The following is a 14,132-nucleotide window of genomic DNA, read 5'->3' as shown; positions in this document are numbered from 1 at the left end:
CATCACGTCCATTGGCCCTCCGGAATCGATTTTGCCGCTCCGGTCGTCTTCAATTCCACCTGCAGACTGCGGACGAAAGCGGCCAAATTAGTGGTGACCGGAAATCAGACGAAAAATAGAGAGCTCGCGCGTCGACGCGCGGAGGGAGAGAGGGGGGAGCGGGTCCTAATTAATTTGAGCATTTTGGCGCTCCTCTCGGCCGGATTTTGGTGCCCCTCCTGGGGCACCAAGCAGCGCAGCGCTGTTGCCTGGCCCAGCCATCTAGGGCCCCTGGGAGCCGACTGCGGCGCTGAGGCGATCAGGTCAGAAGGGCTGTGCCGTGGGCCGCCTGTTAACGACAGCGTGCCTTTATTAAAACCTGCTCCCGCGACGTTGTCCTCGTTGTCGTTTCCGCTTCGACGTCTGATCGCCGCCAGCCGGCCCGCCCGCCAGGAGGCTTTGTAACTCAAGTTTGTAAAGGAGCTGTTCAGGGATGTCCGCCCAGGCCCAGCCAGGGCCCCGGGGCGCGCGTTCAACACCAGCTCGATGCTGCGCGCCGAGCTGTATCCAGCAGGGCAACTTGTTTTCCTGCTCCCTACTTTTAATCGTCTTTGCGATGAGGAGGCGGAAGCTATGCGGGTCCGGCGGCCCAGAGCGCGCATTTTGTTCACTTTTCTCTGAGCTGCTGCTCCGCTTGCTTCTCGTAAAGACGGAGTGCTGCAACAACCAAGGAGTTTGCGCGCCGAGAACCTCCCCCGCTGCCCCTCCTCCCTTGGGCCCCGCATTGCACTCGCACCGATACGCCATCCGAAAACGAGTAGGTGCTCTCGAAGCAGGAGGACAACACCGTCGTCGTCGTGGAGGTGCTCGGGGAACTCGGAGTGTAGAGGCCGCGGACCCGCAGCGTGTCTACCCCTCCTCCAGTGTAGGCGGCGGAGTGGCGCTGTGGTCGCGCCGTGGCTGTGGCGTAGCGTCCGGGCGGGGCCATCGCGCGCCCATTCCCCAAATTGTTTTGTTTGATAAATGCGCATGTTCACGTCGCGCCGCGTGGCCGTGGGGCGGAGTGGGGCGGCGGTGTGCTGCGCGTTTCCGTCGCCTCGCCCGCTTGGCTGCCTCGCTGCCTGACTGGCTGCCTGCCTGCCTGCCTCACTGGCTGCCTGGCTTGCCCAACAGACTTATGGCCCCATCTTCCCCAACGTCCTGCTCGTCCGTCAGAGAGCGGCCACCACAGCCAGGACGACGAGGACGACGCGTTTTTAATCAGTGTCCGGAGCCCCGGCAGCCTGGCAGCTCCTGGCAGGTGACAGTCCGCGGCACAGACCGGCCGCAATACCGTGCGCGGACTTTCGGGGAAGGGAGGGGACAACTTGACGTCATTTTCAACGAGTTCGGTAAAGAGTTGTCTATTGTGCCCGGCCGGCTGGTGTCAGTGCAGTTCCAAACTCGGCATAAAGTAAGAATTTTTTTTTAGAGTGCCGGGGCTGTACAACGCGAGCAGCTCTGAAACCTGTCCCCTCGCCAGGTCTGCCTGCTGGCGACGGCGACGGCCACTCGGAGAACGAGCCGGCGAGGCGCGACAGCCTGGAGCAAAATTCGCGTGGCATCGGCACCAAAGTTTCTGCGGCGTGCCTTTCTGTGTCATGCCGGGGCAGCGACGGAGGCAGCCGCCTGCAAACACCCCGGGGGTGGGGAGGGGCGGGGCGGAGCGGTCCCCGGAGCCCCCGCCCCGGGCGCCAGGACCGTCGTGGAATGTTCGTCTGGATCGAGCGCTCCGCCGGCTCTGCCCCGGCGGCCCGGCTGTCCCGGCCAAAGCGACTCTCCAGTACGTCACCTGGTGCAGGTGCGAGGCCCCACACTGTAACTAGTGCAGACTCGGCCTGACTCGGTGCAGCGCTTCAGCCTCCTTCATTATTCCGACCCTCCTCGCGAGGGGCGGGGCGGGTGTCATGACAAATTCAAGTCCCGTGACCAAGACTGTCGAGCCCCTGCCGCACGAGTACGGCCTCTGTCCACTGCGCGACAGGAAAAAAACGCAAGGAAAAAAGGAGCGGCGACGACGCGGTTCAACCGGCCGGTCCCTTCTGCCGAGCTTCCGCGCTCCGCATGGCTTTCCCAGATAAAGAACAGCCAAAACTCACATTCGTCTCAGCGAGGGCGTATTAGCGCGTCCCGCGTTCGTTCACGCCGTCATCTTGAGCCGGCCACGCCGCGCCAGGCCGCGCCGCCAGGCTGGGCCGGAAGTTCCGGAAGTTCTCCAACTATCTGTTTTCCGATCTCCACGCTGACTCACTCTTCCGACAGCCGGTACTCGGACGCAGCCTCGGCGTCGTCGCCACCCACGCCACTCCTCGCGCTTCCGCGACCCGGCGGCACGCTGCCGGCACGTCCTTTCCGGCGGGTAAGCCCCGCCGAGGCCGCCGAGGGCGCCAAGGTGGGCTGGGACCCGGTCGCCTCGCCTCGCAGACCACGCGGTCATGTTTTTTTCAATATTCTCAAAGTGTTCCCTGCGGCGAGTGCGAAGCAACGCGTGGGCCCCTTCCCCAACACACTGAAAAACCAAACGTGGTCTAGACCGCACCAACTGGTGTGGTCAAATGGATGCCATTTTGACCGCATCAGTTGGTGTGGTCTAGACCACGTTTGGGGCGTTTGGTGTGGTCTAGACCACACCAAACGTGGCCAAACGTGGTCCAGACCACACCAACTGATGCGGTCAAAATGGCATCCATCTGACCACACCAGTGGTGCGGTCTAGACCACGTTTGGTTTTTCAGTGCACGCGAAAAAAAAGAAGAAGGTCCAGGGTCCTGGCAGTGGCATTTTTCGACACTTTTCTCACCACAGGCAGCAAAACACTCAGTAAAAAAAACTGATTTGGAATGTTGCGTCTCGAAACTCGAGCAGAAATTCCAGACAAATGGCGTTATAAAGGTAAACAACTTCAAAAGAGTTTTTTTTGGAAAAGGAGAACTGGGTCGTTGAAAAATTTCAAAGTCGAGATCCGTTTATTTTGCACGTGAGGGCAGCCCGTCTGACCACAGCACCGCACCGCGAACCCACCGCGAACCCACCGCGAGGCCACCGCGAACCCACCGCGAACCCACCGCGAACCCACCGCGAACCCACCGCGAACCCACCGCGCGGCCATCGCGAGGCCAGAGTGCAGCCAGCGCAACAAAGTAGCCCTTCGCCCTGGGCAGTGCCGGGCAGTGCTGCACAGTGGCGCGGCACTACTGCCTGGCCGTTAGGGATGACGATGACGGCCCCGATGGCCTCGATGGCCCTGACCGTGGGAGCGGCTGCGCGCCGCGCACGTGTGCCAGTGTGCCGCAACCCTTTCGGCTGCGGGGGCCGTCCCGGAGCGAGGAGCACTGCCACCGCCCTCGGCTTAATCGGGGCTTCATTAACGCGCGGGGGTTGAGGGTGGAGCGGGCGGAGGCCACTAGTTGGGGCGACATATCAGCGTGGGCGCGACCAAAAGAAGGCGGCCTGGTCTTTAACGAGTGTGGGGTCGATGGGAGACTGGCAGACGGAGCACAGTGGGCCAGAAGACTGGTGGAGGCGGCCAAAATCCCGGTCGCGTTTTGAGCTCCGAAGCCGCCAAATGGGACACGAATTGGAATTGTGACCCTACCAATGGATAGCTCTCCGAACGAGAAATCCTTTGGTAGGGTCACACGTGCGGTTCGAGCCCGGTTTAGCGACTCCTGAGCTCAAAACGCGTCTAGAGTTTTAGCCGCCTCTGCAGGTCTTCTGGCCCACTGTGCGGAGTGGGGACCAGGACCAGATCACTTAGCCCGGCCCCAAGTCGACCGCGATGAGGGGCTGCCGTCGGGCTGCCGGAGCTTCGCGACCTTGAGCGGCGCGCTGGCGCGGCGGCCTGCTTCACGATGAGGACGAGGGCCTGCGTGGCGGCGGCGGCGGCGTGCCGGTGCGACTTGGCGGTACCGCCGTGCCTCCTCGTCTCGCCCTTCCGCCCGGGGCCGACTCCGGAGGGGCACACCGTCTCTGTCGCTCTCGCGGCGGGGTGCGAGAGAGACCGCGCGGCGGACTCTTCAGAGTCGGCTGGCGGCCGCGCCTTGAATAATAGCTAGCGCGGCCGGTAGGGGAGAGCGAGGGGAGGAAGGTGGGCAGGACTGTTCGCTGCGCGACCCCCCAACGCCCACGTCGTGCAGTCCATGCCACCGTTGACGGCCAGCTAAACCGGATACGGCCCCAGCCCCGCGAGAAAACACCCCTCTTTTCCTCGTCCGAAAGTGAAAACACGTCGGTGTCTCTGTTGCAGAACCAGGACTCGGTGCTCATCGACGGCACCTGCCAGATCCCCGACCCGCTGTACAAGCTGATAGGCAGCATCGTGTGCTTCTACATCCCGCTGGGCGTGATGCTGCTCACCTACGCCCTCACCGTGCGCCTGCTCGCCCTGCAGCAGCAGAACCTCTGCGGCGGCGGCGGCTGGCACCCCTCCACGCCAGGTTCGTGCAATTTTAATTTGCATATTTTAACAAGGCGCTGGCCGCGGCCGAGAGGTAAGAATGTTGAATTTTCGTGTTGTGTGCGTGTGTGTGTTTTACTGGTGTGAGTGTGTGAGAGGGAGCGACAGAGAGAGGACGGGTGCGCGGCGCGTTTGTGTGAGTTTGCGAGTGTATTTTGTTTGTGTGTGAGAGAGTGAGTGTGCGTCGTCCTTATTCATCCCCGGCCCCGCAGGGGCGGCGCTGGGCCGCGCGGGGGCCCGGAGTCTCAGCAGCCCTTGCACTTTGAACGAGATTGGCCCTCTGACGGGGCCCTTGAGCGACCAGCCAATCAGAAGGGATAAACGCAGGGCGGCCTCGGCGTTTTCGTCTGAATGTGCCCCCCGGGCCGGCGGATCAATGCAAACAATCCTGCCTGCTGCCTCACTGATGACCCGCACGGCTCACAGCCCTACGGCCCGGCGTGGCGCGGCGCGGCCCTCGTCCCCCGAAGCGCCAAGAGCCCCACGGTGACACTAATCGCAGTGCAGTGGCAGTGCTGGAAGTGCAGTGCATCCCAAACAGACAAAGCGCCCCGAGCTCAAAGGACGCGAATGAGGCCCGAGGGTACCGGTCGATTGCCCCCTGGGATCCGTCGCTACCTTCGCACGGTCGGTTCACTGGAGCCCCGCTGGAGGACAAGAAGCTCAAATCGTGTCCAGACACGCAGTGTGCGTCCACTCGTCCGGGTCTCCCAGCGCCGTGGCGTCGCCGCGCCAGCGCAGGCCCACTCCGAACGGTCGCTCTGTCTCTGTCGCCCTCACGGGGCGTCCCGTCGCGGTGCGAGAGAGACGGAGCGACCGTTCGGAGTCGGTCGGCAGGTGACACAGTGTGGTGCAACGGGTCGAGGGCTGCAGTGTTGGCGCCCCCTTTGTTGCTGCCAGCCCGTCTGTCCGGCCCGGAGCACGGAGCGGAGCACCGGGCACGTGGTGCAGGCCTTTGTCCCTCACAGACAATGGCGGCACGTTTATTATTTCACGCAATCATACCCCGGCCAGCCCCAGCAGGTGACGGCGCGGCGCGGCGTGGCCTGGGGCGTGGACGATATCGGGCATGTGAGTATCACGCCGCCAGCGGGTAGCAGACTGTACGGCGCGGCCTCTCTCTCTCTCTCTCTCTCTCTCACACACACACACACACACACACACACACCACACACACACACACACATCGCGCGGTGCACCCCGACGGCGTGTGACGCGATTACCGGTGGAGGCACGGGGCGGCGAGGGGCGGCGACCGGCGAGGGGCCGGGCGGTGTGAAATGAAACAGACGAGGCGCAAAAACACGAGGTGCAGGGCGCGGGGCCTCGCTGTGGGGAGAAATCGGGTTACGGCTGCTTTCCTGGAAAACGCGTGCAAAACACGACAGACTTCCTCCTCCTTGCCTTCCTTCCTTTCTCCCGTGTGTCTTTTAACATATAGAGAGGGTGTTCATATTTAAAGACACGCACTTTCCTGACGCCGTGGATGGGTTTGCGTGTGAGAGAGGGCGGGCGCGGGACCGGCGCGCGACACGAGACGGCGCGCAGTTTGCGAATGATCGGGCTATTGAAATCGGAGGATAAAGACTTTGGGTAAGAGGCGAGCAGTAAATTAAAAACGGCCCGAGAATGGGCTGGTCTGCGCTCCACGCGAGGGAATCTGAGGAGCCGCAGCAGCATCGCATTCAAGCGGACCAGGAGACACGGCACTGAACCGGGGTATGAATCACGTGTCTGCTTGTCGCGGGTGGCATCGCGCAGTGGGCCAGAAGACCGGTGGAGGCGGTCGAAACTCTAGACGCGTTTTGAGCTCCAGAGTCGCTAAACAGGACTCGAACCGAACGTGTGACCCCACCAATGGATTCCTCGTTCCGAGTACGTGTCGCTCCGCGCCGCCGCACAGTGGGCCAGGAGACCGGTGGAGGCGGCCAAAACTCTAGACGTGTTTTGAGCTCCAGAGTCGCTAAACAGGACTCGAACAGAACGTGTGACCCCGCCAATGGATTCCTTGGTCGGAGAGCAATCCATTGGTGGGGTCACCCGTTCGGTTCGAGTCCTGTTTACCGACCCTGGAGCTGAAAACGCGTCTGGAATTTTGGCCGCCTCCACCGATCTTCTGGCCCACTGTGCATCGGCTTGGTGGTCCCCGCGTCCACAGCGTCCACATGCGGCGGTGCAGAGCGCCTGCCAGCCCGAGCGTAGGCCGGCCCGCCCGACACCTGTGCCCAGCGCGTTGCCTAACCCCGGCCCGACAGGCGTCTCCCACGGCCGGGCGCGCCCGGGCGATACCGAAGCGTCGTTTCGTCGCTCCGTCTCTCTCGCACCGCCACGGGCCTCTCCCATGAGTGCGAGGGAGACAGAGCGACCCGTTCGGAATGAGCCTGCAACCTACGCGTCGTGTGCGCGCCATCCATGTTTGATGCGCTTTAAGGCGTGTGACGTAACTCCATCGCTCTCTCTCCCTCTCCCTTTATCAGGCTCCCGGCAAGAAAGAAAGGAAGTAGGATTTTTCTACGGGATTTCCCTCCTTTTTCCCCCTTCTCCGTCTCGTCTTTCCGAGGTGTAGGTTGCCTTTCTTCCCTGCCTGCCTGCCTGCCTGCCTGCCTGCCTGCCCGCCTGCCTGCCTGCCCGCCTGCCTGCCTGCCCGCCTGCCTGCCTGCCCGCCTGCCTGTCTGCCTGCCCGGCGGTGAGGCCTGATGAGGAATCAAGTCGAGAGGTGGAGTCTGCGCGGCAGTGCCGGCAGTACGCTCGCCGCACTCCGCCTCACTGCCCCGCCGCTCCCCCTCTTCGTTATGCTTTTTTGCCTTTCTGCGCTAAATTAAGGAGCTGCACGAGTCGAAGCTCGAAGCCAACCCCACTCAAGGCTCCGCCTGATTGCCCCCATTATTCTTTGAATTCCTGCCGAGTGTTGGCGAGCAGATTGCTGCCGCGGAGGCGAGCACCAAGGCGAGGCGGAGACCGACTCGGCTCTTGCAGACTCGGCTCGCTGGGCTGCCGCCGCTGCCGGTGCTCATGGGTGAGAGATATGCCTTGGTGCAGTGAGGCCACCACTCCAAGGGGGAGGGAGAGGCAGGGGGGTTGGTAATCGGTGTCGGGTGGATTCCCGGCACTGGCCGTGGCGGGTCGAGGCGGCGTAGGCCCCAGCCTCATCTTATTTTTGGCGCGTTTTAAAGCCTCTTCCCCCGCCCCTCCCTTCGGGTTGACACCCTTCCCGTGCCTGGATTAGAGGCTTGCGTGGGCTTGGTTCGGCGCAGTGGCGGCGCGGTGCGGCGCGGCGCGTGAGGGCAAGTTGGCGGCCACAAGGCGCAGGCTGTGCCCCGCTCTGCCCCACTGTGCCCCACCTCGGCCCCGCTGGAGGCACGCGGCGCACGATCCAATGACAGCAACTTATGCTCCACTTGCCGGCAGTAACGTGACCGTTTTCCAGACTGCGCGCGGCGGCGTGCGGCGCGCGGCGCGCAGGGCCCATACAGATTCTCTGATTCTCTGCGTGTAGCGCCGGTAAAGTGTGCCGATTTGAGGTCTCAGGTTCGATCCCCGCCACCCGGCGCTTCATGTTGGTGTGCCTTGCAGGGCTGCGGCGGAGGAAATGGCGGCGGCTGATGCTGCGGTCGTCGCGGTCGGAGCCGCCGTCGGCGTGCTCCACGCCGCAGCACAACATGCACAACATGGCCTCCACGGACACCGAGCTCACCATGGTGGACACGCACGAGCTGTGGCTGCCCGAGAGCTCCGTGCCCGAGCCCACACCCTCCACCATGTCCGCCCTGCACCAGTTCGGCGTCGAGATGCTCAAGCTGTCGCGTGGCCTGGGGGCCGCCGAGGACGCCGCCGCCAGCTCGTGCGTGGAGGACACCGACGAGGACGAGGACCCGGAGCGCCGGCCCTGCCTGCGCATGCCGCTGCCCATGCCGGGCATCGGACTGGTCATGCGGCACCACCGCTGCGACAACTTCGGGTGAGTTTGGTTTGCGTTTTCGAAACCGCGGACATCGGTTCGTCGTTCGCGGCTGGCACTCTGATTCTTCATTCTCGCGCAGTGACAACAACTCCGTGGGCTTGGGCGAGTCGGCCAACACGCCGCCGGTCCCGGTGCGCCGCCGCCACCGGTTCGACGTGGAGGCCGCCGTCGAGGGCAGCGACGAGGCCTCGACCCCGCGGCGCCTCGTGCACAGCTACCACGAGCAGAGCGACGGCTTGGTGTCCGAGGTGCCCGAGGTGCGCGTGGCGGGCGAGGACGACGCGGCCTCCAGGACGGGGTCCGCGTCGACGCCCCCCGCGCTGCCGCTGCCGCCGCCGTGCCGCTGCCCGTACTTCGGCGAGGCGGCCGAGCTGCCCGCGGCGAACCGCAGCACGGAGCAGATCATCATCGTGCCCTCCACCGAGGCCTGCAGCCTGGGCGCGGGGCTGGGCGCGGGGCTGGGCGTGCGCTCCGCGCTGCGCCAGCACCTCAGCAAGAGCTGCGAGATGCCCAAGGAGGCGGCCTCGCCGTCGACGTCCAAGGTCAGCGGCATGGTGGTGACGTGGGACAACGGTACGTTCCGCTCCAGCCTGGACGACAACAGCAGCACCAGCACGCCGGCCAGCAGCGCGGCGCCGCCCAGGCAGCCGGCCGCCAGGCAGGCGCCCTCCAGCGGCTCGGCCAGCGCGGACTCCACCCCGGTGCACCGCGGCAAGCTGTCCCAGCGCATTCCGCTGCTGCGGCGCTCGGCCACGCTGCGGCACCACAACAACGGCCAGGGCATGGACGACGTCAACGTCAGGTAAGCTTAATAGACAGGCCGACGACATTCCTGACGTAGTTAGACGGGGCGCAGTACACTGTAACGCGAGGCAGGCACATGCTCCTCGCAGGAAGCGGCCCACTTTTGATGAAAGGCATCTAGGGAGTTCATCATGCGCACAGTAACGAACTAAATTGGAAAAGCTCCGCGTCCGCGTTCCTTGCCCCACTTTGAAGCGCGGACTAACGCCACCGCACGCATGTTGCAGCCTGACGCGGAACAACACGGTGCGCAGCCAGCACTCCCGCAGCTCGTCCGTCATGTCGCGCAACTCGTCGCGCCACGGCCGCATCATCCGCCTCGAGCAGAAGGCCACCAAGGTGCTGGGCGTCGTGTTCTTCACCTTCGTGGTGCTCTGGGCGCCCTTCTTCGTGCTCAACCTAGTGCCCGCCATCTGCGGCGTCGAGTGCGAGCGCAGCATCCACACGGCCGTGTTCGACTGCGCCACCTGGCTGGGCTACGCGTCCTCCATGGTCAACCCCATCTTCTACACCATCTTCAACAAGGTGTTCCGGCAGGCCTTCAAGAAGGTCCTGCTGTGCCAGTACCGCTCCAAGGGCTGGCGGCAATGACAACAAGACGACGCCGTCTTTCGGCGTCAGGCAGCGGTGGGGGCCCGGGGCCGCGGCCGGGGCCGGACTCTGAGCTTCAGCACGGTGGGGCCTCCGCAGCCAAACACAACGACGCGCTTCTAGCTTCAGCCCCACCAAGCCAAACAGTGTGTGATTCCACCCGGCCGCTGCCAGGACTCGAACCCGAGCGGCGGCCCGGGGTATAGACTTTAAGCAAGTGGTTGTTTGGTTGGCGGAATGGGGAAATCCACTGACAAGTTACGAACTTGAAACATTTCCCTCGCATCCCCAACCAAATAATTATTCCATCGAAAAAGCTTCGCTGGACCAAGCAATTGTGTTTGATAAGTGGTGCAGAAGACTTCCATCAAATTAGCTAGGCAACCAATGTTTTATTTTTTCGTCTAAATCGTTCTTCCTATTAGTATAGTGAGGGGGTGAAAAGTCCTTGTAATTTATATATTTCATACAGAGTATATTAGAAGTCGCTTAAATACTTTATAGCAATATCCGAGAGAAGGAAAGTGACAAGTGAGGCATTTATTCCATTTTTCTCCCAATTAATAATGTCAAGTACTTTGTATATCGGGCCTATATACTTCGACAGTACTCTGTACACGACTGAAGAATATCTTGCTCCACTGGGTCGTCGAGATTCTCACCCACAAGAGCAACCTGTCATCCGTCAAACGGAGCTGGAGACAAAGAAGGCTTTTCAACACGCTAACCTAGCAGAAATCATTACCTTTAAAACATTACGAGTGTTTGTTGCGTTATCACGTGAGCCTGGTTTACATGATATCGTGTAGGGCGTGATGAAGTCATACTATTTTACTGAAGGACATCGGATTTCGGTGGCGGTGAAAATCCAAAGAAATATGAAAACGCGTTGTAAAATGCAGCATCTTGTTATTCAGAATTATTGCGATGTTTCTTTTGAGATGTTTCATCATAATATTTTGGAGTGGTTAAATATCTGGTAGTGAATACGAATTACTCTGGCCACATCAATTTTTCCGTATCGTAATTGTTGTTCATGTAAAACTTAAGTGCGATGCGTCGAGCTGAGCGCAGTATTCATCTTGTGTGAGAATGCGAAAAGTGCCGACTGCGTTCTCTTTTCGGCGTGGCCCTCTGAATAATTAGACTGAAACGGACAGAGAAAGATTCTTTCGCCCGTGACAATCAACCCCTCTCTTGTTTCCTGAAAACTCGCTGTTTGGATGCAGTGGAGAATGAAACCAAAATGTGCCATAACGTAGATATTAATTTGTTGTTTATTTTTTTCGTTTGACTGAATTGAAATACGTGTTAGACTGATTGCATTTAAAGGACCCCCAAACGCGTCAAGATGGTGGTCGGTGTTTTAAAGCAACTAGAGTAAGCTTGGGAGTCGAGGCAGGGCTCGGGGTCTGCATCAATAAATGTTCGCCAGCGCGGACGGCCAAAGCTAGTGGTCCCCGCGACGAGTCGGGGACTGTCACTCGACCCGGAATCAATTATCTCATTTACAGAGGAAAATAGTTCGGTTTCGTGAGGATGTGTGCGGGCGTGTGCTCTAGTTCGTAAGTTTATGTTTAGAGGTGTAAAAGTGTTGAGTGTGTGTGAGTGTGTGCGCGCCCGTGCTCGCATGGGGGCGCGTGAGCCTGCGTAGTGTACTGTGTGTGTGTGTGTGTGTGCGCGTGCGTGCGTGCGTGCGTGCGTGAATTCTGTGTGTATGTGTTTGAATATGTGTGTGGACGTGGGCTGCCTTCCGCTTCGCCTCGAACCTCCACGCTCTGTACCTGAGTGCCCCCTCCCCTCCCCTTTTTTGCGTCCTTTACGAGCTTTTCTGTCTTTGCATTTCTGGTGTGTCGTGACTGCAATACCTCGGGTGGAGCTTTGTTCTAGCCCTTCTTTCATCGAACTGAAAAGAAAAGAAACAGTTATCTTTGGAAACCCTGAACGACTCTTTAACCGAATTTAAAATTGGAGTGGGTCGAATTTTAAAGGCCAAGTTTCCCCCCTGAATAATTGACAAGGTCATAAGCAAACGCGCTTAGGCGCCCATGAATTTCGGCATCCTGCCAACATTATTTGTAGACGTTTATAAACTGCAGTTTATAAACGTCTACAAATAATGTTGGCAGGATGCCGAAATTCACTCTCCGATTGCGTTCCCCTTGTTTCTCTGTCCCCCTTTCCAACGGCTGCGATGTAGTGATATTTTATTCTTTGCATACCTGTATGCTAAGCGTGAATGGATAATTTATTTTTGTAAGATTAAATGTTTCTAATTAAATGTTGTACTATTAAATAATTATTTCCTTGCTAAGTGTTATACGTATAAATATTGTATAGAGATCTTGCCTCATTAACGTAAGTATTTATAAGTCGCGCTGTGTGCGATGATGATTGTGTTCTGTTTTCGGTGTTATGTGTTTGTGACATTCTTTGGCCTAGTTTGTCCGGTTTAGCCGCACGAACTAGGGAAGGGGAAAAGGCTGTAAGTCGTACGCTAATCATATTAGTAACTATCTGCGTGCCATGCTATACGCGTCTATTACTTAACCTCGTATCTTAAATTATCCTACGGCCCGGCCTCTGCGGTGCGCGCTGTGCGCGCGGTGCGTGGAAAAGGAGAAAATGACCCGACCCGGCTCGTAGACTCCGCGGTGACGTCGGTGACGTCCCCGTCGTCCCGCAATTACTTTCACTCTGCCGGCATTACGTAGGCGTTGGCAAATTGCTCATTTTCCCGGGGCGGGGCGAGGCTCACGCCACCGCGCCCCGCCGCCGTGCCTCGCCGCCGTGCGTCGCAGAGAGGGTTCATGTGCGTTCCAAAAATGTGTGACTTCTTACCGTAGTGACCTCTATCGTAGAGAATAAAGAATGGTAGCTATTTCATCCTGCGTCTTGTCTGCGTCCCTTCACTCTCTCGCACACTGACCACCCACACGCACTCGGGATGCTTTTCGATTATCAGACACCGCGCTGCTGCTTCTCTCGTAGAGCCGCAGAAAAGAGGGGGGGGGGGGGGTGACACGCCGTGACGCAGTGCGGCATGCCACCTGGTGAACACGAAGCCAGAGAGGGACAGAGAGTTGCCTGTCCGTCCGGCCTGTCCAGGCTCGCTGCCAACGCCACTGTCAAGTGGGCTGCACAGTGGGCCAGAGGCCAGTGGAGGCGGACGAAACTCTAGACGCGTTTTGAGCTCCAGAGTCGCTAAATGGGACTGGATAACCGAACGCGTGACCACGGCAAAAGTACCGCCTGGGATTCCCAGGCAGTGCCTGGAAAATAGGCCCTTTTCCTTATGATGCGCCTGGGAATCCCAGGCGGTACTTTTGCCGTGACCCCACCAATGGATTGCTCTCCGAACGAGGTATCCATTGGTGGGGTCACACGCTCGGCTCGAGTCCTATTTAGCGACTCTGGAGCTCAAAACGCATCTAGAGGTTTGTCCGCCTCCACCGGCTTCTGGCCCACTGTGGGCTGGCCCGGACTGTCCGCGAGGGCCGCGAGGCGACCAGGAACCAGGAATGGTGAGTGCAATAATTCAGCAGGCAGCGGACGCCGCGGAGGCCGCGGTTTACAAAATTAAAGATCGTGGCTCTGTCGTGCTCGGCGAGGCCGAGGCGAAGCGCAGGGAGGAAGGGCGTCTGTCTCTGTCGCACTCGCGGGGCGTCCCTAAGAGGTGCGAGAGAGACAGCGACGGAATGAGGCGGCCGACGGGGGAAGGCGAGTGGAGGCGGAGGGAGCGGAGCGCCGACTCGGCGGCCTTCAAAGCGGTCCCGGCCGTCCCGTCCCGAACGTCCCGCCCGCCACCTGGACCAGCTTCAATCAATCCTACCGGCAGGCTCGTCGCTCTGTCTGCCTCGCGCCCCAGCGGCGCGCCGGCACGCCCCGCGAGTGCGACAGAGACGGAGCGACGATAGCTGAGCTGGCTGGCGTGTCGACGACGCCGATAACGCCCCCTTTTTCCGGAGGCGGTGGCGGGGAAAAAGAAAGAGCGCTCTGCAGACTGATTCCGAGAGTCGTTTTCGTCGCTCTGTCTCTCTCGCACTCATCGGGCGTCCCTTATAGGTGCGAGAGAGACAGAGCGACGAAAACGACTCTCGGAATCAGTCTGCTGGGCGGCAGCGCGGCAGGACGCCGGGACACGGGGAGGCTCGCAGCTCGCAGGCGGTGACGAACATCTCTCTGTCTCTCTCGCGCGGCTGGCGGCGGCTGGCGGCGGCTTGTCTCGCTCGCGCCACTTTGCCGCCTTTTCTTATCGTCCCGAATCACAGTGGCGCGGCGTAGCGACGGCCCCCGCCGCTA

General features: G+C 60.4%; 1 protein-coding gene across 1 annotated transcript in view; it reads left to right on the top strand.

The window, feature by feature from the left end:
* Positions 1-10,413, top strand: part of LOC117644020 (5-hydroxytryptamine receptor 2A) — a 96,904-nt gene extending 86,491 nt beyond the window's left edge. The window contains exons 5-9 of the mRNA XM_034383207.1: positions 4,265-4,454; positions 8,048-8,432; positions 8,515-8,692; positions 8,894-9,237; positions 9,467-10,413. Coding sequence (XP_034239098.1) covers positions 4,265-4,454; positions 8,048-8,432; positions 8,515-8,692; positions 8,894-9,237; positions 9,467-9,830 — 1,461 coding nt within the window. The 3' untranslated portion in view covers positions 9,831-10,413. The remainder of the gene's footprint in view (positions 1-4,264; positions 4,455-8,047; positions 8,433-8,514; positions 8,693-8,893; positions 9,238-9,466) is intronic.
* The last annotated feature ends 3,719 nt before the right edge of the window (positions 10,414-14,132 follow it).

Source organism: Thrips palmi, unplaced genomic scaffold, assembly GCF_012932325.1.
Source record: "Thrips palmi isolate BJ-2018 unplaced genomic scaffold, TpBJ-2018v1 HiC_scaffold_17, whole genome shotgun sequence".
NCBI classification, from domain to species: domain Eukaryota; kingdom Metazoa; phylum Arthropoda; class Insecta; order Thysanoptera; family Thripidae; genus Thrips; species Thrips palmi.
The sequence above is the reverse complement of the archived record's forward strand: the minus strand, read 5'-3'. Positions and strand labels throughout refer to the sequence as shown.